The following is a 24088-nucleotide window of genomic DNA, read 5'->3' on the forward strand; positions in this document are numbered from 1 at the left end:
TTTTTTTTTTTTTTTTTTTTTAAGAGACAGGGTCTTACTATGTTGCCCAGGCTGGTTTTGAACTCCTGGCCTCAAGCAATCTTCCCTGCTTGGCCTCCTATGCTGGAATTACAGGCGTGAGCCACTGCACCTGACTCCACATGTCTGTCTTCACCGACCTGTTTTGTGGTACTTGCCTTCAGCATTTTCTGTTGCTTCTCTCCTGCCCTTCAGCAACTTTGTGAAAAGGTGGAGAGTAAATGTGCTTATTCTTCATTTGCACCTTTTATCTGGTGACAGTGCCAACCATGGTGTTCATGCAGCTCTCACTCCAGGTACCAGGCACCTTCGCAAAGCTAAAGCCAAGAGCAGCCCCTGGGAAGCCTCAACCTGCCTGAGCTCCCGGGGGATCTGGACATTGCAGACTGGCTTTCTGTTTCTGGGGACAGAGGGGATCCACGACCCACAGCATGGGTTCTCTCCTCTCTGGCTGCACATGCTGCCTCTGGGCTCCTGTTCTCAGATGGCAGGACCCCAGCACTTCCTAATATTCTCTCTCCTCCCCATCACACCTTCCACATACTCAATCTGGGCAATCTTGTACACCACCACGGTTTTAACTACACAGACCCATACATTCCGGGTCTCATCTCACTCCCCAACTGAAAACTGTAAGTCTGCCTGGAGGTCCCACTGCCCAAATTTGCTCCTTCTCATTCTCCTTGGCCAACAGCAACATATCCACACATAAGAAACCCAGCGCCACCTTCGTCTCTAGCCTGGACTGTTATAATTGTCTCCCACCCATTCCTTCTAGTCCCTCTGTTCACTGTGCCATCAGAACTAACTTTCAGAAACGTTTTGGACCATGTCACACTTCTCCTAGAAATGGTGCCACATTCCTCCTGCCTATACAGCACAAAGAATAAACTCCTTGCCAGGGTAGACAAGTCCACGACATCAAGGCCTTTCCCATCTCACCTCCTGCCACTGCCCGACCATCTCCTGCCACTTTCCAAAAGCCCCCTGGGATGCAGCTGTGGTGGTCTAGTCTTTGTCCAAACGCACCCTGGCCTACCTGCTTCTATGAACTAGCTAGAATGCTCTAATACTACCTCCTCGGTAGCATCTTCCTCAACTTCCCATCTCTTGAGTCCTACTACTAAGAGACCGTCATAGTTTCCATCTTCTCCTGTCAGCCCATGAGGGCTGCAGCAGCGGCTGAGTGTCAGTGGACAGTACCCTTTGGAAGGAGGAAGACTCCAGACTTACATCTTGGGGCACCTGGATGAAGGCGAAGGCATACTCCGTGGCTTGAGCTGGCAGCACCCGAGTGCTGAAGGCAGGTGGTAGGGTTCCCAGGCGGGTGGATGGCAGGACCTCTCTCTGCAGAGAAAGCAGCAGGCCAACATGTCACATACTCGCTGCCCCCTTGCTCTCTCACAGGACAGCTCTCTGTGGCCAGGCCTCTGGGAATGCTAACTCTGGGCCACCCTGTTCGTCCCATGACTTGGTTCCACTTTGCCACATACAAAGGCTCCCCAGTGGGTGAAGGCTGGGGAGAACGTGCCCTGCGGGTCCAGCAGTAGATGGGGAGCTGTGGCTCATACCCTCACTCTGGGCCTGGTGCTGGCACACCTAGTGGTTCCCATGAAAACGATCACAGTATAACTGGACTCTAATCGCTTTTCCATTTCCTCCCAATGCCCTGTCTGTGACATGGGTTCCCTGACTACGTTCCCACAGGCCAGGGGGTGCTCCAGCTGCTGGCTAGGGGAGCACACCAAGACAAGTATCCCCGTGGTCACTGGGCCTGCCTGTGGTTCTGGCCCAGGCATCTGGGTTCGCCCTCGTCTGGCACGACCTCTTCCTTTGTGTATTCCCAGAAGATAGGTTGGCAGCATGGCCCAGCTCTGGGATCTCTATTAACAGATCCTCAGTCTTAGCCCTTGAGGAACGTATGGGAGGAATGCAGACAAGCAGAGTCATGACTCAGGAGCATCACCCTCCTGACCCTCCTGAACGACAGCTTTCTCACCGGCTCGCTGCTGTTCCTAAAGAGACTCTCCCAGGAGTTGTCAGTAGACTCCCAGGTCCAGCTGGAGAGATTTTCTCCCAAGGGTGCCAGTCACTGTCACCTCGTGACTGTCCCTTCCCAGCAAGCCTGAGTTTGGGGATGTGCTGGGGATTAGCGCATGGAACAAACACCCAGTTTGGCTTGAATACCAGGAACTGTGGGTGTAAAGGCCCTCCAAGTGCTACAGAGGCCCTGCCCCCATTCTGCAGAGACCTCAGGCAGAAGAGGAACTGTGGGTGTGGCTGGACACTCATCTGTGGGGTCTGGACGTGGGACCTATCAGTGCTTGCAGCCACTGGTCATAGACCCCAGTTTTGCTAGGTCACTCAGGGGGCCTGGCCTGTTACACGCACAGCAGACATGCCCCAGTGCTCATTGTTCTATTGGTAAGCTCAGAAGGACCTTGGAGAGATCAGACGGATTTGACCCGGGGGCTGCTGTTTGATAGCCCCCCCAACATCCTGGTCCCCAACACTCACATTGCCGTAGTCAATGTAGAAGACATGTACTTTGGCAGGAGACTCGACTTTCTCTACTCGGGCACGGTACCTGCAATGGCATCATGGGCAGAGCTCAAGAGACAGCCCCAAGGAGTCTTGGGCTCCCAGAGCCTCAGCAATGGCGGGGCAGGGGCACAGCATTTTCCTGCCCGGGTTCAACGGGTGTCACAGGGGACAGTTACTGCACTCCATCTAGGCCCAGCCTCGGGCACTGTGGCCACCACCTAATGGAATCAGAGCATAGCTGGGAGCAGAAGAGGGAGAAAGGAGCATGTGGAGCAGATTAATGTGTCCTTGGGGCATAAAGCAACAAGACTAATGACTAGATTGATGTCTGCTGTTTAAACCCAGAGCACTAAACAGCAGCTGTAATTAGCCAGCAGATCTGTCTGGGAGGCCGCAGCAGGGAACACATCCAAGTCACTTCGTCACCCTGGGAGGCCGTGGGCCCTCCCTTGGTAGATTACACATCAGCGACCTTCTTCTGGCCTGTGAGCACTGCTGCTCATGTCCTAGACAGCCGGGGAGGAGGGTCAGGCAGCTGGTATGGGCTTACCGTGGCCCAGCCTCTACCTCAGCCCCGTGTAACATCATTCTTCCCGGGTGAGGTGAGGGGTGTGCTGGACAGCCCGGCCAGCCAGCCAGCCAGCCAGCCAGCCAGCCAGGGCTCCCACTCTGGAATCCCCCAGGAGAGAAGGAAGGAGCCACTTCTGTCTGGCAGGGGGTGCACAGGCCAGAGCGAGGCCCCAAATGGGCTGTGGGCAATGAAGAGGGACACTCAGGAGAGTTGCTGGGGGCCACCATTAACCAGCTGGGGAAACCAGACTGCTAAGGCAACGCCCGGGGCCTGAGGACAGCCTTGCTATCGTTTCTGCTCAAGACTCTGCCTTGCTGTTCCAAGTGGCTTACCATTCTCCATCTACAAATTTGGCAATGCAGAACTCTCCCCTGCGGGGGGCATAGGAGCCCTCTACAGGGGGGTGGCTGGCAATGTCATTGCGCATGTTCTCCATCAGCTTCTCCAACTGGGTGCCTGCCAGGGAGGAAGAGTGCAGTGAGACCTGGGTGCTGGGTTCCTTGAAGCCGCTGGAGGGTTTTTCTGGGAGGGGTTGGGGAGGGAGCTCAATGTGAAATTCTGGGGGGCACTGCAGCACTGGCTCTGTCCCCAACCCATGTGGGGAAGCCCTCTTGGTCCTCACTCCAGAGGTTTCATGCCATCTGCCTTCAGAAGTGGCACTGGTGACTTGCTGACACATTGGGCCTTAAAGGCACACACAGCCTTGCCATCTCAGCTCTCCAGTCTGCTGGCCCAGGGTGTGGGAGCCCTTGGGATGTGCCTGAGCTTTGATTAAGGAGGTGGAGAAAGCAAGAAGACAGGGAGCAAGGACAATGCCAAACAGCCTCCTCCAGGGTGAGGGCTGGCCAGCTTGTACTGCATTTCTACAAGGCCAGCTCCTGGCCTGGGTCACAGAGGTGGTAACTGACAGAAGCCACTGTCCACTGCCTCCCAGAGGGCAAAAGTAGGGATGAAGGATGGGCCCCACACTACTGTGGAAAAGGCCCCGGAACTGACGCCATGGAAGATGGGGGAGGAATTCTTGGATCAGGACCAGAGCCTCAGTATTATTCAAACTTGGCCACTCTGACCCTTGTCACCCTGCAAGATACATGCTGAACAGGACTTCCAGTGCTGCTGGGCTGGGGCTCTACTGTCCCACCCCGCTACTCAGGGCCCCTGATCCACTGGAGGAGGGATTCCCTACCTTGTCTTTCCCTAAGCACTCTGACTTTGGGTCAGCAGTCCTGCTGCTTTTGCCTGTTTTGCCAACAAAACTAGGGCCTACTCAGTTTCTCTCCCTGGCTCCTTAAAGAATCCTCCCACCCTGACTCGGGGAGGCATCAGTCCCCTGTGGCTTCCCTTTTTATGTCCCCTCTAGCCCTGATTCTAGCTCAGTCTCAGACCCTTTTTGCCCCTTTCCTCTCAGAAGCAAGGAGGGTGACCGTGGATGTGTAGTCTAAGTGTGGGAGTCCTCTCTTTATCTTCAGGGCCCAAGGCAGTGCTGTAAGGAGGGCGCAACATATGTCTGTTGTTACACTTGCCACAGTCAGCCTTACAAGTTACCTGCTACTACACTGTGAGCTCCTTCAGGGCATAGACCACAGCTCACTTCTTTCTGTTTACTCACGCAAGGCCTGGTAGAATCCCCAATGCATGCAGGGTGCTTAATAATTCAGCTGCATTGAAAATAAACTCTGCATAAGCATGCAGGGATGTGTGTCCACTCTTAGGCTGCTGCAGAGGCCACTGGTCGTGCATCCACAGGACAGAGGCCTGAAGGTAGCAGCTGCCCCTCCCCCTCCCCAGTGGCCAGCCCTCTATAATTCTTTTTAGACAGTGTTCCTACCACAGACAGTGAAATTCCAGGGATTAAGAAGCCTTGACAGACAGCTTCCTCCCTAACTTGGTCTACTTTCATTTTTTTGCTCCAAGGCAACAGAAGCAGGACTTTGCCTCCTGCCAACAGGCAAAGCCCTCTGGGAGGTCCTTACAGAGACTCACTGGTCATTTGCAGCTAATGGCAATGTTTTTGTCAGATCCTTCTCGAAGACAGACTTTAATTGAAAGAAGGGAGACGGGGCGAGAGGATGCCCCCCGAGAGGGGATGAAAGGTTTCAGCAGAGGGGGACTGTGGATTCTGAGGTTTATCTCCATGGATACCACGGAGCCACCAGAGGGCAGGGGCCTTCCTCTCTGGAGACCACCACAAATCCCCAGGTGGCCCGCCAGGAAGGGCCTCACTCCCTTCTCTTCCAGCATTCCAAGGACACATGGTTTTCTCTTTTTTCTTCTTTTCTGCTTCAGATTTCTGCTCCCTAAGACTTCAGGGGCTTGTTCTGAGTCAAGGCGGGTCCCCCCCAGCAGGGCCCAGCGGCTGAGTAGAGCCTGCCTGGGAGTGATCGCCTCCTTTTGCTCAAGTTCTCTGGAGGACTGGTGGGGATTTAGGGGTGGTGAATTCTAGCTGGTTCCTCTGCCCAGGAACAGTTCTTGTTCCTACCTAGACCACCACTATAAGACTCCTTCCCTGTCACATGACCCAGCCCTAGAGGCTGGCCACTGCCCGATTTCATTCCCAAGGCAACTGCTGGAGCAGCTTTCGGCAGGACTGTGGCTGACCTCAAGAGAACCTAATCCCAAAGGCTCATCGGCTCCATCTCTACCCCTCCCCTTCGCGTTTTTCCTTTTTAAGCACAGCCAGCCCAGGGCCAGGAATGGTCAAGTTTTTCCTGGTGAAATGACACTCACAAAGGCAGCTGCCTGGGAAATAGCATTAGAGGGAAGTGGTTGAGATGGGGCTGGAGTTGGCCTGGGGTGGGCTGAGGAGGCTGGGCAGAGCTGTGTCCTGCCATCTGGGGGACTGCCTGAATGTCACTGACACTTCCAGCTCCCTCTGCCCACCTCTGCCTACCATGATTTGTTTCCTGGGATGCAGAGGCAGCTCTAAGAGCTTTTCCTTCCGTTCCAAACTCAACTGTTTCCCTGCACAGGGTGGCCATGAGAAGAGGGAGGTCAGGATGGAAAGTATAAGCGGGTAGAGGTGGAGTCGAGCCAGCGGCTGCTAGAGCTTTCTCCTGCCCTTTGGCCTCCAGAAACCCCAGGTTTCTGCCCAGGGGACCCTGGCAACAGTGTACACCACTCAGGATGGAAGGAGGAGAAGGTCCTTCAGAGACTGCCCGGGGATGTCTTCCCCTAGAGCGCTGCCTGTTTCCATGGAAACTGGCTATCACTCAGGGCTATGTTAACCTCTACAGAAGGAGAAACCCCAGCAGAGACAAACCCAGCACCACTCCTTGCTCCCCAGAGGGAAAGGGGCTGAGCGATGCCTGGCTGATGCCTGACACACTCTGGGGGCTACAAATCTTCCTGCCCAGCATAGTCAGGAGTGTGTGGGAACAAACAATCATCTAAGAGGCTCAGAGCTCCACCCAGATAAACCTAGTTATCTCACCTGCTCTCAGAGGACCTGCCCGGCAGCACCTCCATGCCTGAGCCCACGCCAGGGCTCATGTGAAGGTTCCTGAAATAACCCCAAGCCCAGAGGAGCAGTGGGACAAGGCAGGGGGATAGGGGCGGCAACGTGAGCTCTTCAGGGGAGGCTCCTGGACTGCCTAGGCAGCGTTCCTCCCACCCACTGGGCAGAGGCCTCCTACCCCCAGGCAGCACTAGCTGGACCAAGCAAGGAACCACGAGCCAGCGGCCTGAGCACTCACCGGTCTCCACATCCTGCACGTAGAAGTGCAGGTCGTCAGTGATCTCGGTCACAAACACAGGCTTGTAGCTGGCGGATCGCTCCTTCTCCTCCAGCACTGGCATCACCTCCTCCACAGGCTGCTCCTCATAGTGGGCCCAGACCTGCATGTTCAGTCGGCAGAAGTGAGAAGAGGGTGAGGAAGTGAAGTCATAAAAGACACGGGGAGGCCAGGCATAGTGGCTCATGCCTGTAATCCCAGCACTTTGGGAGGCTGAGGCGGGTGGATCACGAGGTCAGGAGTTCGAGATCAGCCTGGCCAATATGGTGAAACCCCATCTCTACTAAAAATACAAAAAATTAGCTGGGTGCGGTGGTGGGTGCCTGTAGTCCCAGCTACTTGGAAGGCTGGGGCAGAAGAATTGCTTGAACCTGGGAGGCACAGGTTGCAGTGAGCCGAGATCATGCCACTGCACTCCAGCCTGGGTGACAGTGCAAGACTCTGTCTCAAAAAAGAAGAAGAAGAAGAAGGGAAAAAAAGACACTGGGAAAGAGGTTTTGGGCAAATGGGATCGGCCCTGGGTGAGTGACTGTGGGGCACTGGATTCACACCCGGCTGAGCCCCTGAAGCCCTCTATCTCGGAGGCGAAAGGTGGGCTCTCTAAAGTTCTCATCTAGCAGTTCTCAAATTCGGGCAGGCATCAGAACCAACAAGGGAGTTTATTAAAAATGCAGGCCCCGGATCCTACCCCAGGCCCACCAAATTACAATCTGTTCTGAGCATCCCAGAGAGAGTAAAAAAGAGCAAAACCAGACTCCCAGGCCATCTCATGCACGTCCAAGTGTGAGAGCCCTGCTTTCACGAACTCTTTGGCTCTGGGCTCCTCACACCCGCACCTCTCTTGCTCCGGTTCCCCATCTCCCTTCCCCGTGGCCCTCTGCAGGGCGCCTCTGAATTCTGCAGGACCTCCTGCTGTCACAGGGCCTCTGGTGCTCCTGAGGCAGTCCAAGCCGCAACCCTAGGCTGGGGAAGAGCTCACCAAGAATGCTTCTGCTCAGCATTTTCTCCATCCTCCTCACCTCCAGCAGGTTGCTCTGACCTCAGCCCAGAAGCTGGGCCATGCGCTCTCCACCCTTCCCTCTCTCCCTTCCTTCCCCAGGCCCTGTGCTGTCAGGGCTGCAGTGGCTCAGAAGCTGATTTGACGTGACAGTGTGTCAAGTCCAATCCTGCAGCCAGAAGATTATCCAAATGGTGAGGTCTGTCAGAGCAGGGGAGGGAGGTGGTTTCCAGCTGAGCAGCAGGAAGGGCGGGTGGGAGAGTCCAGAGACTGGATCACGCTTGGGGTCCCAAAGACACACACAGGAATAAGGATGATTAAAAGTATTTGCCCAAAACTTATGTGCCTATTAGGTGGCAGGTACCATTCTAAACATTCTCCAAATATTAATTTATGTAGTCTTTACATCGGCCCTTTGAGTAGGTCTTGATATTATCCCTGTTTTACAAATGGGAAAACTGAGGTACACAGGCTTGCAGCTAGAAGTAGTGAAATCAGGATTCAAACACAGGCAGCCTGGCTCTAGAGCTCTTCCAGGGGCATTTGGCATTAACTAGGTATCCCCGAGAAAATACCATCAACCAGGAGGAAAAAGCTGTTTGTTAGTGGGGGGTGGAGAGGGAGATGAGGCCTCATGTCCCTGTTGTTTTTGAACTTGCCGTTTGACTTTGGTCAAACTTTTCTGGGTCCCCTTTTCTTCTCTCTCAGCTGAAATGCAGATTCCTCAGGAGCTTCAGGACACAGCAGAAGGGCAGGAATGCTGGAATTCTGGAACAACCTTGGCTCAACCCAGACCCCACACTTCTGCCTTTAATGCGGCGTGAGTGTGAGTGTGGGTTCTTCCACTAGAAGGAGCGGCTATGGTGGAATGACTGAGACATCTCCCAGGCCCAAGCTTTCTACCATCCTACACCAAGCAGTGGCTTCTATGGTTGGGCTTGTGGGCCCCTGGTCTGGTGCTCTGGGCTCCTATCCAAATAGCTCCTGACCCCTTCTCATCTTCCAGGCTCCCGATACCTTAACACCTGTTCCCATCACCACAGATCTCTGTACACGCTGCTGCTTCTAGTCCCCTAAGCCCTGGCTGGCCAGAGGGGAGGAGGCAGGCAGCAGGACTTTAACCCACAGCTTTGCCTCTAGTCAGGACAGAGGCCCTAATCCCTCAAGGGCCTCCCTGCCCATGTGGGGAAGTGGGTCTCTAGCTTGTGGGCTTCCCTGTGAAAGGGCTGGGGGTGGGAGTGGGGGGCAGTGGGGAGAGGGAGATAGCCATAAATGCTTCCGATGCCAAGCCTATATCCTGATAAGCCTGAGGCTTTCCCCCTGGGCCTCTGAAGCTGGAAGTTCACTGGTATCTACCTAGCCAGCCACTCCTATTGACACCTGGGCTCCCAGCCCTTCTGGGACCCTTGCAGCTCTGAGGATCAATGGGACTCGCTCGGTCTCAGAGATGAGACTGTCAGCACAACCTTAAGTAAACTGGGGTGGAGCCCTCCTGTCACAGGAGTCTGCCCCCTCATCCCCACCAGCAGGCACCCCTGCAGTCCTGAATCCCTCAGCATGCCCTCTGCATCCCACGCAGGGGCCCTTCCCTCTTCCTGCCAGCTCCCTCCTTTCCCAGCACTGAGCTTAACAGAGACTGGCACTCTGTGCTGGTTCCTGAGTGGACCATGGGCCCTGAGCCTGAGAGCTGTTGAGGGCTCCCATCCCAGCCCTACCCTGCTCCTTTGGCTGTGAGGAAAGGCGGCCCCTCAGCAGTGTTGTTGAATTAGGAACACACTGACAGGGTGAAAGCAGAAAATGCTAAAGACTCCTCAAGTAAAAGTGCCTTGGGCGACAGCATCAGGTCTCCTCCTTGGGGAGACTGGGGTGGAGCTTCTTTCCCAGCAGGCTCAGGTGGGCAACAGGTGTGAGGTTATGGAAGATGCAAACCAAAGCCTTGGGGATGGCCCTCAGCTCCCAGCACTAGGGCCAGTCCTGTGACAAGGTGCCACAGCTCACTTCGTGGTGGGTGGGGCGGTGCAAACTGCCACCTGAATTGAGAAGACAGCAGAAGCAAGGTGTCTCCATACACAAAGTGCTTGGCACCCGAGGTTGCCAAGAAGCATCTAGAGGGTAGGAGAGAGACAGCTGCCTCCTCAGATAAAGGAACTCTGTTTCTAGGAGAGGCTGACCTTTGGCCCTTCAGGCAGTGCAGCCATGACGGTTTCCTCTTTCCCTGTGGGGATGGAGGTGATCAGCTGTTCCTTGGGACTTGCAGCCACATGGGCAAGCTGGTACATGCAGGCTGGCCAGGTGGCCCCTTGGTGGGAAGGAGTCAGTCAGCTGGGAAAGGCGTGGCTGCCCTTGTCCCCATCCTTAGAACAAGGGCGCATTTGCTCATGTTGACTCAGGCTGCCCTTCTGCACAGCCGGGGTGCACGGAGGACACACACTCACTGGCAAGACACCTGCCAGACCTAGCCACTTTCCACAGCCATCGTCAGCCCCTCACAGCTCAGATTTCCCACAAGAAGCTGGTTTCTGGGAATCCCCATTGTAGCTGCTCCTCTTCCTGGACCTCTGGGGAGATGACGAGGAAAACTCAAAGATCCTTTCCAGAAGGAATAGTAATTATACACCCAGACACAGAGAATTAGTGCTGTATGGCGCCACCCCAGACTCTTGAAAGATGGAGGAGCTGGGAAAGAGCCTCTATGGCCAAAGAGCTGGGCAGAGGTCCTGAGCTTGACCTAAGCAGCAGGGCCCAGGAATGCTGGGAGAGCCAACCATAGGACAGTCTGCCTTTGCTCATGGACTACCTCTGAGCACGTGGAGAGGCAGTTACTAAGCATAATGTTGTGGAGAGAGTGTCCCAGCTGACTGATGGCAGGGTTTGCGGTCAGGTGGGGGAAGTGTCTCTCCAGGCCAAGGCCAGGGTGGAGCTCTGCCGATGGCGGGCACTGCTGGTACCCCCAATGGCCCTGGCTACAGAGCAAGACTGGGAAGGGTGGATGGAGGCCCCTCCTGCCTGTTCATCTGCTCCAGGCTGCTCTGCCATGCAAGTTCCTGCCTTGCTTGGGTCCCCTCTATACTCCGGGGCTTCTTATGTTCTGTTGCTCCGGCCACCCTGAGGGAAAGAGCCCATCAAGCCAGGCACAGAGCAGGCAGGTCAGGCTGTCTCTCCTGTCCTCTCCCCGCCCTGGCCCGCTCTCTTCCCTGCACTTCACCCTCAGGGATGCCCAGGTCCTTCCCTTGGCAGGTGATGGGGACTGTGGACTGAGGATCCATTGGCTGGAGTCTTTCCTTTCTAAATCCTGTTTAACATTGCTGCTTGCAAGGCTCCAGGGGTGGGGCTGGCGAGGGGCCAAGGTGGCAGAGGCCTTTGGGCCTGCAGCAGGGAAGCCAAGCTCAATAAAAGCCAATCGATGGCCAATCCAGCCCTGTGCAGGGCCCTGCTGGGCACACGTGGGGGGTAGGGTTAAGGAGTGGGGACAGGCATCTGCCATCTGTGGTTCCCTCCTTGGTCCTCAGGTCTATCCAGGGCTGTTGAGGAGGAGGTGGGGGTTACCTCCTGCCAGGGAAGTGGAGGGCCCTATCACCTTCTTCACTGAGGAGGCATCCACAGGGCACAGGGAGGAAATACACTCAGCAGGGAGGCAGTTAAGCCCTCACAGCTGGGAAACCAGCATTGTCAGATTCCCCAAGACAGACACACTCATGAATGCATGCACACATAATCACACTCCCAAAGCCTTCTGCACTTCCTGGTCTCACAGAATCCCTCAGCATTACCTTTCCTTGGTTAGCTACAGGAACAAACATTCATGCATCCTGATGCTAACAGCATCTCATAACCACTGTCTCTTGACAGGTAAGGCAGCCCTTGTGGGGTCAAGTGGGACAAGGCTGGGTACACCCCAGATACTCAGGTTACTGTCCCGTAGCTGGCCACCAGATGCTCTTGTCGGGGTCCAGCCAACACTGAGAGCTGTTACAAAGCTCTGCTAGTGCTGCTCCTGGGAAACAGCTCCTCCAGGAGGAAAGCCAGCCTCGGTTCCTCAGGATCCTTGATGAGCAGACCGGGATTTGCAGGAGAGGGACCCAGGAGGCGGCAGGCCCTAGCACTGAGAGTTGTGCACTGCATTTTAATTGGACTAGAATAAAAACACACAGGCCATGTAAGTAATTAATCACTGGTAATTACTCCTCAGCATCATCAAGTAGCACCAGCAAAATGGTGACTTGGGCTCTTTCAGACAAACACACTGTGCAGTAAATAATGATGCTGAGTTCAGCACAGCCTCTGGCAGGGAACCCACCCTTCCATCTCAGGCCAGAGTCCCCTTCCTGTGCTCCTCTGGGTTCCTCTAGGGTCTCTACTCTCAGAGGGTAGAGGATTGCCCAGCTCTGAAAAGGTGGCTTCCGCGCTCACTGCTGAAAAGCCAGGAAGCAGGGCCAGGATGAAGACGCTTTTGGCCTCTGGGCCTTAGACTCTGGGGCTTGCCGCTCTACCCCCAGCTGCTAACTCTTCTGTGAAAGTGCCAACCTTTAAACAGGAGGGCCCAGTGCTGCCTCTCCCCCCTCTCCCTGCAGCAGGCAGAGGACATGGGGGTGGCAGTCTTAAGTTCAGCTGTCACAAGCAGGAAATCCAGAAAGAAGCCATGTGACTCCTTTCCTGTAGGAGTTGAGGCTGCCTGCTTCCCCCTCATTCTGGGAGGAGGAGGCTTGATGTGAGCAGGAGGTGGGAATCTCCTCTGAGGTCTCATGGTGGCTGCCTCCTCCAGGGCACCGACCGTCCCTTTCATCTGTGGTAGCTTTGTGGTCCACCTTTCCATGGAGTCTTTCTACCTCCATTCTCCTCTACCACCAAGGGGTTGGTTGCCTGCCCCAATCCCCAGGGGATGGGAAGAACGGATACAGAGAGACCCAGGAGGACAGTCCTGAGGGGCGAAGAGAAGCCCTGAATGAGGAGGCAGCTGCTTGGGGCTGGTGAAGAATGTGGTGCTTCTGGGGCCTCAATGCCCCTGACTCTTTTTGGCAGGTGTCTGGGCCTTGGCTCTGGGAAGTGAGTTTTGAGCCAGATGGCTGCCCCATGGGAAAGGAAGCATTTATTCCTGGAACAAATTTATGGCTCAGCACGGCTGTCCCACGAATTTTCCTCAAGCTCACAGGAGCCCTGACAAATTGGTGGCCGGCTGATTTATCCCCATTATCAGGGCCGGGCTATAAGTCAAAAGCAACAGACTGAGTGAGCCTGGCTCCCACCTCCAAACTACTGGGTTCCTCAACTGTCGATTGGTTTCCAAAAGCCGCTTTCCACCCCATCCCCCTTGTCTCTTCAGTGTGGTGCCCACAGAGACTGATGGGTTGTAAATCTCTTGTCCTAACGGCTGAGGCTTCTCCTGGGGTTGTTTCCCCACGGGGCAATGTGAAGGAAATTCAGATGTGGACTTGAGCTGCACAGTCCCTCTGACGGCACTGACAGAGAAGGGTCAGGGCTGGGGAGGGAGGGATGCCCCAGGCATTTTGTCCCATGGCTCCACGGTCACCTAGACAGCTTTCTGTTTCAGGCCCACCTGAGCAGGCCTGGGATCACTGATGACGTTCTGGGCTGGCAGCCCAGGCCCACTTCAGGTCTGCAACAGGCTGTGGCCGAGGACACCTCAGCTGGCAGCCTCTCCTCGCCTGTGTGTGGCCCTGGTGTGGGGTCTGAGACCAACACCTTCCTGGGCTACTCAGTGTGGGGATGACAGAACGACTTCCTCCTGGAAGCAGCAGTTCTCTGGAGGCAGCAGCATTAGTGTGTGAGGAGGACGGGAGGGCAGGGAGAGCATGGCTGGGCTGCCACACGTACCTTCTCTTTCTTCTGCTTGGCGGCCTCCTCGGCAGACAGCAGGGACTTGTAGTAGGAGCTGCGTTCGGCGGTGAAGTGGACCTTGGAGAGCGCGTGCTCCACCAGGAGGACAGACAGGTTGGCGCTGTCGATGTGCAGCCAGCCGATGAAGTTGCCGGCCTTGTCCATGCTCTCCACCTCCACCTCCACCTGGGACAGAGAGACAGGCATAAGCCTGCGGGGGCCAGGCCTGAGCGTGCAGGGGCTGTGCCTGTGGGGAGGACAGCAGCGCCGAAGCCTTGGGTTCACAGGCCTTGGCAGCCACTGCCACATTCACTCCATGTGGCAGTAGCAGCTGGAATGGGGAAGAAGAGTGGGAGCCTGGTGCAGTGCCTGCACTGGGAACTCCTAGAACCCTTCAATTTCAGCCTCTCACAGGAACAGACACACCCCAAAACTCGCCTCTCTTCTCAGAGCCCCTTCCCCTCCTTGTGGCAGAAAGCTACCAGGGCAAACGGGACTCTCCTTAACCTGAGACAGACAGAGAGATAGAGAGAGAGAACGCACAGTTGAAGGTCAGGAGCAAGTGAAGAAGCAGAAAGAGGTCTTGGTGCCTCCCACTCTTCAGCACCCACCCCAGCTCTGTGCTAGAAGACAGACAGGCCCTTAGGGAGCGAGGCAACCCCTGGGGAGAGAGAGGCTGCTTTTCCTGGTACAGCTGAACGAATTCATGTCTAATGAAGGTAATTAAAGTGGCTGCATGAAAAGTAGGAGAGGAGAGGAGAGAGGACAGGAGAGGAGAGGAGAGAGACAGGAGAGGTAGAAAGACGTAGGCAGGAAATGCATCAGCGCAAGGGCAGTGAGTGACAATCCCGCAGGAGTGGCCGGAAGTGTATGGGCTGTGGTTGAACCCCAGAGCCCTCAAGGAATCTCCACAGGCCTCAAGGCCTCCTCCACTGACTGTCTCATTCCGAGGACCCAGGACCCCAGACCTAGCACTGACTGCTTTTCTAAAAGGGCAGCCTCAGGATCGTGGCCCTCGTGGTAGCTGATCTGCTCCTACGTTGTGAAGGCCACAGCCCAGGATAAATTCCTTCTTTGATTCTCTCCTGACCTCTTTCTTTCCCTGCTAAAGGGGCCTATAAATGTATTTGCTGCCAAATGTAAAAACTTGTATTAATTTAAAGCCTTCAAGCTCGATTAGGCAATAAAATGAATGTCTAAATACCTGGGAATTCTCGAAGTCTGAGCTGGAGCTAGTGATAGAAGGTTAGAAGGGATGAGGGATACTGGGTGACATGCCTCCCCAGAAGGACACGGTGGTCTGGGTGTGCAGAGAGAAGGTATCGGGGAGGAAAACAGGAGGGCCAGGCAGGCAGGACCTTCACTTCCTCCCATTCTTAAACACCCTCTCCGTCCTTGAGGCCCACATTTAATCCTTCAAGAGGAAATGCAGGTTCAATGATGACTGAAGTTGGAGTGTGGTATAGAAGGGGATGTGTGGAGTCTATTAGGGTTAGAAAAAGAGATAATGGAGAACATATAGGTTCAGTCCATGTTGATTCTGTAGGTGGCACTGGAGAAGTGTAGCTATTAAGGTAGAGCTGAGAGCAGAATCCAGGTTTCCCCAATGCCTTCTGTACACTGCCTCCTGACAGAAAAGACCCTCCCCGTCCCTAACACCCGCTTTCCACAGCCTCCTGTTTCAGGAGCAGCCCTTCTTTCCACTGCCATACCTCTGCCCCTCCACCATCCAGGACCCTGCAGCTCACTGGTGCGGCCTGGGCAAAAGTGCTGGCCCCAGTGCTTGGCTGGGCTGACCCAGTGCCTGCACTACACGACAGAGTCCAGTGCCTGTGGGTGTTAAAATTGGTTTCTCCTGTCTCTAATTTTGGCAACTAACTTACTGAAAGGACTTACTCTTGTAGGGGAGAAGGGCAGGTGGGCAAAATCTGAGGTTGCTCAGGTTTCAACACCTTGGATCTACCTTGCAAATGCCCAGGGCGCTGGAACACAGGAGAAGCCTGGCCACTGGAAGACTGAGCACCTCCTCCAAGGGGAGGCCAGGATTCGGGAACAGGCTGTCATGCCTGCAGGGGTTGGGGCAGGTGGTGGGGATAGTGTGGTAGGCGTGGACAAGACCTGTGATGGGCAAAATGATACACGAGAAGACTATCTCTTGTTCATCCTAACTTGCCAAGCTTTATCAAACATGCTAAGGTCAAGAAGCGTCCTAGAGGAATTCTGGGGAAGCTGAAGGAAGAACAGAAAGGTTGCTTGCCTTGTGTGTAGGGGCTCCTGGACACATGCTGGCCAAAAGCAAATGAAGCTGGTACAGTTCCCAGCCAACACTGAGCCCAGGCCCACATCGGTTTCCGCATTCCCTGACCTCTTGTCTTCCACAGTTTTAGTAGCCAAGTGTCCTTTCCCTAAAACCAAGGATGTCTTTCCTGCTTGGACACAAGGCCTCTCTCCAGGCCTGGCAGGCCCCCAGACAGCTTGTGGTGGGCCAGTGTGTCTCCTGGCACTGGGTTGCTGGGGTTGATGCAAGAACGTCGGAGATAGGCACAGAGGCAACCAGGCATGCACAGTTGCTGTCTATCCTGTGAGGTGCCCATGCTCAGACCCCAACCCACATGGCAAACCCCACATTCACACCTCGCTCTCTGAGGCTGCAATCCACATGCTCACCCTTCTCCAGGGCTTATGTGAGAAGGAACCCAGCAACGAGCAGCCACACCTGGGGCCAACACTGCAGGGTGCAGCCAGGCTCTCCTGGGCAAGTGAGCACCAACTTCACACTTAACCAGCCTGTCGCCTGCAATCGATATGCTAACTTGGGCTTGACAAGTCCCTGGGCCCAGGCAGCTGCAGAGGAAAGAAATCTCTGGCCTTGGGCACAGTGCTGCCACCGAATCCATCTTGGGTTGTAGATGGAGATAAAACTGTCGCCCATCGGGCTCTGTTCCTTTTTATTACAGCTGCCACAGCCACAGTAATTTCTCAAACAAAGGCACTCGGGGAAGCTGGGCTGGCTCCTCTCTAGCCAAACCCCATGCGGTGTCTATCCTTCTCCACAAACCTCAGCCTGGACGAGGCTGTGGAATTCGGTGTGACTCTTCTCTAACTCTGGGAGAATTACAGAGGTTGCAAGCAGAGGTTTAAGCAGGTTGTATGTACACGTGTGATCATCCTTTGATGTTTCTCTTTTACACTGACTGCCAGGAAATTATGACTTAACTGTAACATTACGTGGGTCTATGTTTGTACAAGTATTATTTCTTTGTTCAACTCAAAGATTAAAATTTCTCTGACATTTTCTCTTAATTAAAAGATACACACATACAGAGATATATACATACAGTTCAATTTTGTTATCTGTGGTAATTTTGTTCTATAAAGAGACCACTGAATTTGCAAATATTGAACCATTGCTCCTAGGGGAAATGCAGGTTTGGGTTCCTGTGAGCCTCTGGTCACAATATTTTCATCAAATCAATATATAACCTTGTTCTGTTTCTGTTTAAAGACACCTTGTCTAATATGTGTTGCTGGCTCATTAACATTGAACTGATGGCCAACAGCACAATGACTAATGCCTGAATGAAGCTTATCTAACACACATATCTTCTCCGTAAGGTACATCCCAGTATTTCTGCACTCAGGAACACCAGGTAACACTTCAGCTCTATGCTGGAGACCATTTAAAACCGTGAAACCAGCAACAAAAAGCATGAAAAATGCAACAACATGATGCTAAATAGATTGTAAGAAGGACACTTGTTTATATTATCAAAGCTGAAGCAAGAAGGCAGAGTGTTGTCATCTTGTTCTACCCTGTTCCACCTAAGATGGAAATGTGCCCCGCCAGGTGACTCAATTTTTTTTGTCACTCTGTGCATGTCCACAAAGGACTGCAAAAGTACATGAGCATTTATTTGGGGTTACAAAAATAGATTTTGGTGAATCTGCAAATACGTAATCAGGAAATAACGAAGATTGACTGTATATTGTATAGACACATAGAGTTAATTCCCACAAGTTGCCTCAAACTGGAGACGATAAGGAGACACGTCCCACAAGTTGCCTCAAACAGAAGACACGTTAGGGGAGGCTCATTCCTGTAAATAGACAAGAAATTTCTTCTTGTCCAACTGGCTACTGCAAGCATTCAATGAGATTCCTATTGGTGGAGTGTTGTGTAATTTGCAAACTGCTATAACATAGCCACTCATCTCTTGGGCATCTTGGAGTGTTTCAGGAAGAGATCTGGACTCAATAGCTTCCACAGGAGGCCTCCTACAATGGCAGGTGACTTTAGGCCTTAGGTGGCTTAGGTGACTACCACAGGCTGCTAGAAGGCTGGCAGCAGGCTTCGTATGAGAGCATGCATTGGCGTGCACACATGTGGGTGGATGTGGCCTTGAAGGCACCAGAGCATGTGTGTGCATGTACACAAGCAGCAGTGGCGAGGGACAGATGAGCGCTCTCCTCTTCATTCCCCTCTATTTAGTGCCCATGCTGAAGCTGAGACCTAGAAAGACACACGGTTCTGGGGGAGGAGGGTACCTCCCAAGAGACTATAAGAAGGTGCAGGTGGCACCACACTGAGGAAGGGGCTTGGTGGTAACTAGTTAAGAAGCGAACAGCCTAGAGGCTTGAAGGTCAGCGTGACCTTCAGATATTGACAGCCATTTCAGTCTGCCTCACTCGCAGTCCTGCTGGTCTGCCAGCATCTCTTGCTCTCTGCTCTTGATGCTGGTAGAGTGGGTGGGGATTTTGAGGTTGCTGAATACCTGGACTGCACCTTTGCCCGCTTCAATGCCACTTTCTCTGGGAAGGCTTCCCTGATCCCTGGCCTACCATGAATCACCCTCTGAATGCCTATGGGCTTACCCTCCCTTTGGCATTTATGGGGCAGTGTACAGCATGGAGGTTATGAGTGTGGACTCTGGCTCCAGACAACCTAGACCTCCATGAATTCTGGGGTGCCACTTAAGTTCTGTGTGCCTCTATTTACTGTAAAACTAGGATTGCAACAGCATCTACCTCAAGGATTTGTTATGATTAAATGAACTAATATAAATATGTTAAGCACTTAGAAAAGTGCTTGGCACATAAATGCTTCAACATGATCTTCACAAATTATTTACTTCCTAGTGGGGGCAGTTATTTCATTTCTAAATGTCTTCATCCTCCAACTAGACTGTCAGCTCCATGGGGAATGAAGCTTGTTCCAGACTGTGAAATTTCTCCAGAGCTGAGCACACTGGGCCATGAGGTGGCAGAAAAAGCATGGATTCTGGAGTCAGATATCAACTCCTAGTCCTAGCTGTGAATTTTTGGGTAAGTCACTTGACCTCTCTTAGACTGTTTCCTTAATGGTAAAATGAGGAGGGGTCCTGTGCACTGAATGAGGTAACAAAACTGCTTCCTCTTCCCTTCAACAAATGCCAGTGATGCCAGTGATGCCCTGGTGGGATGGTTACATCCAGCAGCTGTCTGGCTTTGCTGAGCTGTGTTCACGGGACTTCTCATCAGAAACGGCCAATCCCTGCTTAAAGAGCTCCTTTATTCTCCCTGCCTCTGAAAGCTTTGGGTTTCTTACACCCGGGGAGTCCTCCCATAAAATACAGAGTGAAGGTAAGGCAAGTGGGGCTGACAGAATGAGCTCAGGTGTGTGACTGTCCCTGTACCACCTGCACAGATAGATACCTTTCTCTTCAGGGCAGGTCTTTCCCCACAACAGGGCCAAAGCGGCGGGTGCTGCCAGCTAGCCATGCCCTGCAGGAGAGCAGCTCGACGCTGGACCTGGCCTGACTGGGGCCAGGGCAGCCAGTGGGCCCTACTGCCTCACAGTGGGATGCGTCCTCCTGCTCCCAAGCACATTAATGTGCCATTAATGAAATTGTTCGGGCTTATTTACCAAATTAATACAAATGGCACAGGCTGTTAATTTGCATGTCTCCTAATTACTGAGGAAGAGCTCCCCATGCCCAGGCAACACACACACCTCAGTGATCACCCAGCTGGGCTGTGGTCTCACCCTTCCCAGGAAGGGTGGATGAGGAAGGGGAGAAGGAGGAGGAGAAGAGCATGGAGCAGCCCCCAGCTCCATGGTTGAAATCAAACAGGAAGGAAGCGGGTGGCCAGGAACTTGTTTCATTTCCTGTGGCCCCTTTCTGAGCAGTCTCAGTGCCCTGGGCTTCAGAAATATACACTTGGTCCGTCCCGTCCCCACTCCAAACTGTTCCTCTTCTCCCCATTGTCTGGATTCTGTCAGCTCTTTAAAACAGAAAGTACTTCAGTCAAACAGGCAGTGGGGACCAAGTCCTTCTCCTTCTCTAAGCAGTGGAGTACAATGCAGGGCTGGGGAGGCACTTGGGGTTGGCTGAGGGGTCTGGAGAAAGGAGTAAGAGTGAAAGCCAGGCAATGGATGATGGCTTTAGAAATGTCAACATTCTCAACTTCTTCTAGCCCTCTGCAATTAGACTTCAGATTCTGAACTCTTTCCTAAAGAAAGAAGGGTGGGGAGGGAGAGTGAGGGTGTGCGTGCATGTGGTGAGTGTGGGGGAGATTCTTTAAGAACTCAGTTTTCAAACCACAGAGGAAATTCTGACTGCCCTGGGGGCTGACTTAGCTGTGTCTGTCCTTAACTCGCCTGGAGCCTGCAGCCAAGTTGGATGCCTAGTGCTTCTAAGTAGGCCAAAGTTGAAGACCCAGGTCCCTCTCCTAAAGCCTCCTCTGGGTCAAGGTGAAGTTGTGGGGAGGGTGAGGCGGTAGAAGGTGCACTGGAGGCTGGTTCTGGTAAGGCTGACTTAAATAAGGGAGCCGGGGGCACTGGAGGCAAAAGAATTAAGAAATGGAGACTAGAGAAAGACAGCAGGGGGATGCATGTTTCCCTTGATGACTCAGGGCACCCTAAGGAGAGAGTTCACACAGGGGATTTACTACCAATGGGGGGAGGACAGGGAGACCCCACACACATACAAGCCTTTCCCTTTTTATTTTCCAGGAGGATGGAGAAGAGGTACTGTCTCCCTCAAGTACACAGGCATTACTGCGGTGCACAATGCCTGAGGCAGCACAGAAAATTACTGAGCCTCAGCCAACCTCAGAGCCCTGGGTCGTGAGGCTGCAGGTTGCCTGAAAACAGTGTGGAGGATGCTCCTGTACCAAGGAAGGTGGGCAGCCTCAGGCAGGACAGGCAGGTCCCAAGTAGAGAAGAGCCCAGCACAGGGTGCCACTGCCCTGAGGCATCTGGGAAGGAAGAGTCACTACACAAAGTGGGGTGCTGGCTGTAAGTTCTTCCAGGCAGCAGGGTGGGGGTGCTCAGGGCTACCTGTGGGAAGGTAACATCAGAGTCCCCACAGACAGGCTTTAGAGGCAAAAGTCTCCATCCTTTCCACATGCTTTCTGGCCATATTCCTGCTTTCAATATTTCCAAAGCAACCAGCAACAAGCACAGCAAGCGGCCTGGATGGGGAGAAGGCGCTGAGGAGCAGAGAAAGGCCCTGGGCTAGAACTGTGATCCAGGTGCCAACATTGCCTCTTATGGGCTGGGCACACTGCACCTCTCTTTGGGCTTAGTTTCTCCATCTGTGAAATGAGAGTTGAACAAAGTTTCTAAGGTTCCCTCTGCTCTGCATTCTCTGAGGTCAGAGGATGGGGGCAGCAGAGCTGACAGCTGTGGCTGCAAGCCAACAGGAGAGATGAAAAGCAACAGTTACACGGGAGAGAAGGGCAAGCAGGGAAGCCCCATTTGCTAACAATCAAGTCCTGGAGAACTTGCAGGGGGGCGGTGGGAAATGGAGAGAGGGGAACTGAACAATGACTCCGAGTCCAAGATACTCCTGTCTCCTCCCAACCCACTCATCCTAGCTGCAGCTTTTTTCAAGAATGTGAGTAGTGTTCTGGAGTAACCAGAGTGTAGCTTGGGTCCTTTCCTGCCATGCAGAGGTAGCCTTGCCCAAGGCTGGGTTTTCTGCGTGAAGGCTGTAGCGTGCTGCCACAGCCAGAGCTGTGAACTTGAAGAGACACCTCACCTTAACACAGTAGCAGTTTAACACAGCCAGCTCATCACCTCCACGCCCGGTCACACACAGCCACACCAACTTCTTTCAGAGATGATGAACGTTAACAATGCAATTAATAAGGCAATGCTGTGAAAGCCGAGAGGCTGTGCCTATGCAGTGCCTCCTGGGTCTCGTTACCATCCGCATCTGTGGGGAGTGGGCTGGCTAGAGGCAGGCAGCAGCATGGATTTTTCATGTGCTACTGGGGCAGTGTGGTTCTAATCCCCAGTGACACCTCTGTTCCTAATCCCTCATCACCTCCGGACCAGGTAATTCTTTCGAGCGCAGCCCACGGAGTGGATTGGTTTTCTAAAAAAACCTCTTTTCTGGCATTGGTGTGCTAGAAATGCCTGGAAATCAGGCCTGGGCTGGCACACCAGCAAGAAGGGCCAAGAGGCTCCTGGAAAGGAAAGGCCTGGACAGTGGGCGAGCTGGCTCTAGAAGCTCAGGGTGGCTTTCTCTCCCTACTGGAATGCCTTTTCCCTACCTCAGGGATGAGGGGTGGGATGGTAGGGGTAGGGGGAGAAGGACTTGGTCCCCACTGCCTGTTGCCTTTGGTCCTGCCTGAGGCAGTGAGGCAGCAGCCACTGCCATCAGCGTCATCTGGGTCTGCTGGGAAATGCGAACCTGCTGACTCCAGGCCTTTGTGAGCGCTAACACAGTTTACAAACTGACGCAATCTGTTCCTTTGGTGCAGGCAATAAGGAAGCAGACTGTTCATCTTCCCAGGAAAACCCCGTGCTGGAGGCTGGAGGGAGATTTAACACTCTTCCCTGAGGCTGGTGCCAGGGATGTGGCTAGAATCAGTTCTGTTCTGTCTCTCGTTCTATCCCTCACCCCTCTTCCCAAAGGTCTCCCAAGCTGGAGGCAGGGTCTGGAATGCCTTCTGAGAGCGGGCATGCCTGAATGGCACAGCTCCTCCTTATGTTCCCAGTTAATGTGAAGGGCAGTCCCAGGCAAAAAACCAGGAAAGAAGGCTGCCTTCCATTCGGTGCCTCCGTTCTTTATCTTGAACACTGGTTTGGCCCATGGAGTCAGCTGCAGTGGCCCATGTTCTCCCAAGCCCAGTCAAAAAACCTCTATGGCTTTAGAGCTATACCCAAGCCCTAAAGGGATGGAGCTAGGGATGTGAGAAGACAGCTGGCCTCTTTTCTTGGGGAAAATCGGTATATGATCTATGGAGTAACTGCATGAGGTTATTAATCTTTGACCTGGTCTGAAAGTAACCAAATGTTGTCCAGTCAGGTCAAGTTCACATGTCAGTTTCCCTCTGCAGGTACCTGTACCTATGTTCACATGTCAGTTTCCCTCTGCAGGTACCTGTTGGACAGATTGCGTTCCAACAGGAACTGCTGTGGGACGGTGCAGACCCCTGCCCTGGTCCCAGGCAGGAAGTAGCTGACCTGTGACCCTCCAATGGGGCCAGTTCACTCTGCTTTGTAGACCTTGATTCTCAGGCTCCTATACCTGAACCACTGTGGGTTTCCCACGGGGACTCACACTTTGCTGTTAAGAAGGATTTAGCATCCATGATTACTTCATTCCCTTCCATCCATTTTGCAGAAAAAGAAATGAACTTGGCTCCAGATCACAACCTCTTCTGCTTCCTCAGGCACCCATTTCCATCAGTTACCTATTTCTGTCATCACCTTCCTGATTTCCTTTTTCACCAGCATCTAACTCTTTACCTGCAAACATCTTGTCCATCTTAGCAAGCCTTGCTTTGACTCATATCCCATCAAGTCTACCTCTTTCTCTTTACCCAGGGAGTACTCTGCACATTGCCAGCCCCTTTTCACTCCTGTAGCCAATGCAGCTGGCTACCAGTCAGTATTCCAATGTCACTATTACTTCAAAGACCTGTTAATTGCCATTTAAATAATTTCTTCTCAGATTTCATCATTTTTGACCTTTTAAATATCTTTAAAAGTCAAGCACCCCCTTTCCTTTTTGAGACTTTCTTTTTTTAGGCCTCTGTGTTTCCCAGTCTTGGCTTTTTCTCCCTGCTTTCCTAGTAGCAATTGCGAATTCTTCCCCAACAACATGGCCCTTGAATATGAATGTTCCCCAGGGGCTATTTGAAGCCATAGACAGTCCCTGCATCCCACCACTCTCTGAATTATAGAACTCAACTTTCACCTCTAGTGCAGAGGTCACTTCAGAATTCAACTCCACCAGGCAAATCTCCAATGTTATGAGTCCCATCCTGAATCTCTCACCTTCACTATGAAACCTGCTCTTCCACCTTCATTTCTCATCCCAGGTCTCAGCATGAGTAGCACAGGAATCACCCCTGGGCTCCACAGGTAGGTCCACACCAATCTCCAGTACACACTGATTC

At 53.2% G+C, this 24088-nt stretch overlaps 1 protein-coding gene across 1 annotated transcript in view; it reads right to left on the reverse strand.

The window, feature by feature from the left end:
• The window catches only part of SND1 (staphylococcal nuclease and tudor domain containing 1), a 441984-nt gene that overhangs the window by 4291 nt on the left and 413605 nt on the right, over positions 1-24088 (reverse strand). Inside the window, exons 17-21 of the mRNA XM_011995923.1 lie at positions 13694-13882; positions 6826-6967; positions 3466-3589; positions 2536-2605; positions 1252-1365 (exon numbers count right to left, since the gene is read on the reverse strand). Coding sequence (XP_011851313.1) covers positions 1252-1365; positions 2536-2605; positions 3466-3589; positions 6826-6967; positions 13694-13882 — 639 coding nt within the window. The remainder of the gene's footprint in view (positions 1-1251; positions 1366-2535; positions 2606-3465; positions 3590-6825; positions 6968-13693; positions 13883-24088) is intronic.

This window comes from Mandrillus leucophaeus, unplaced genomic scaffold (genome assembly GCF_000951045.1).
Source record: "Mandrillus leucophaeus isolate KB7577 unplaced genomic scaffold, Mleu.le_1.0 Scaffold5, whole genome shotgun sequence".
Lineage (NCBI taxonomy): Eukaryota > Metazoa > Chordata > Mammalia > Primates > Cercopithecidae > Mandrillus > Mandrillus leucophaeus.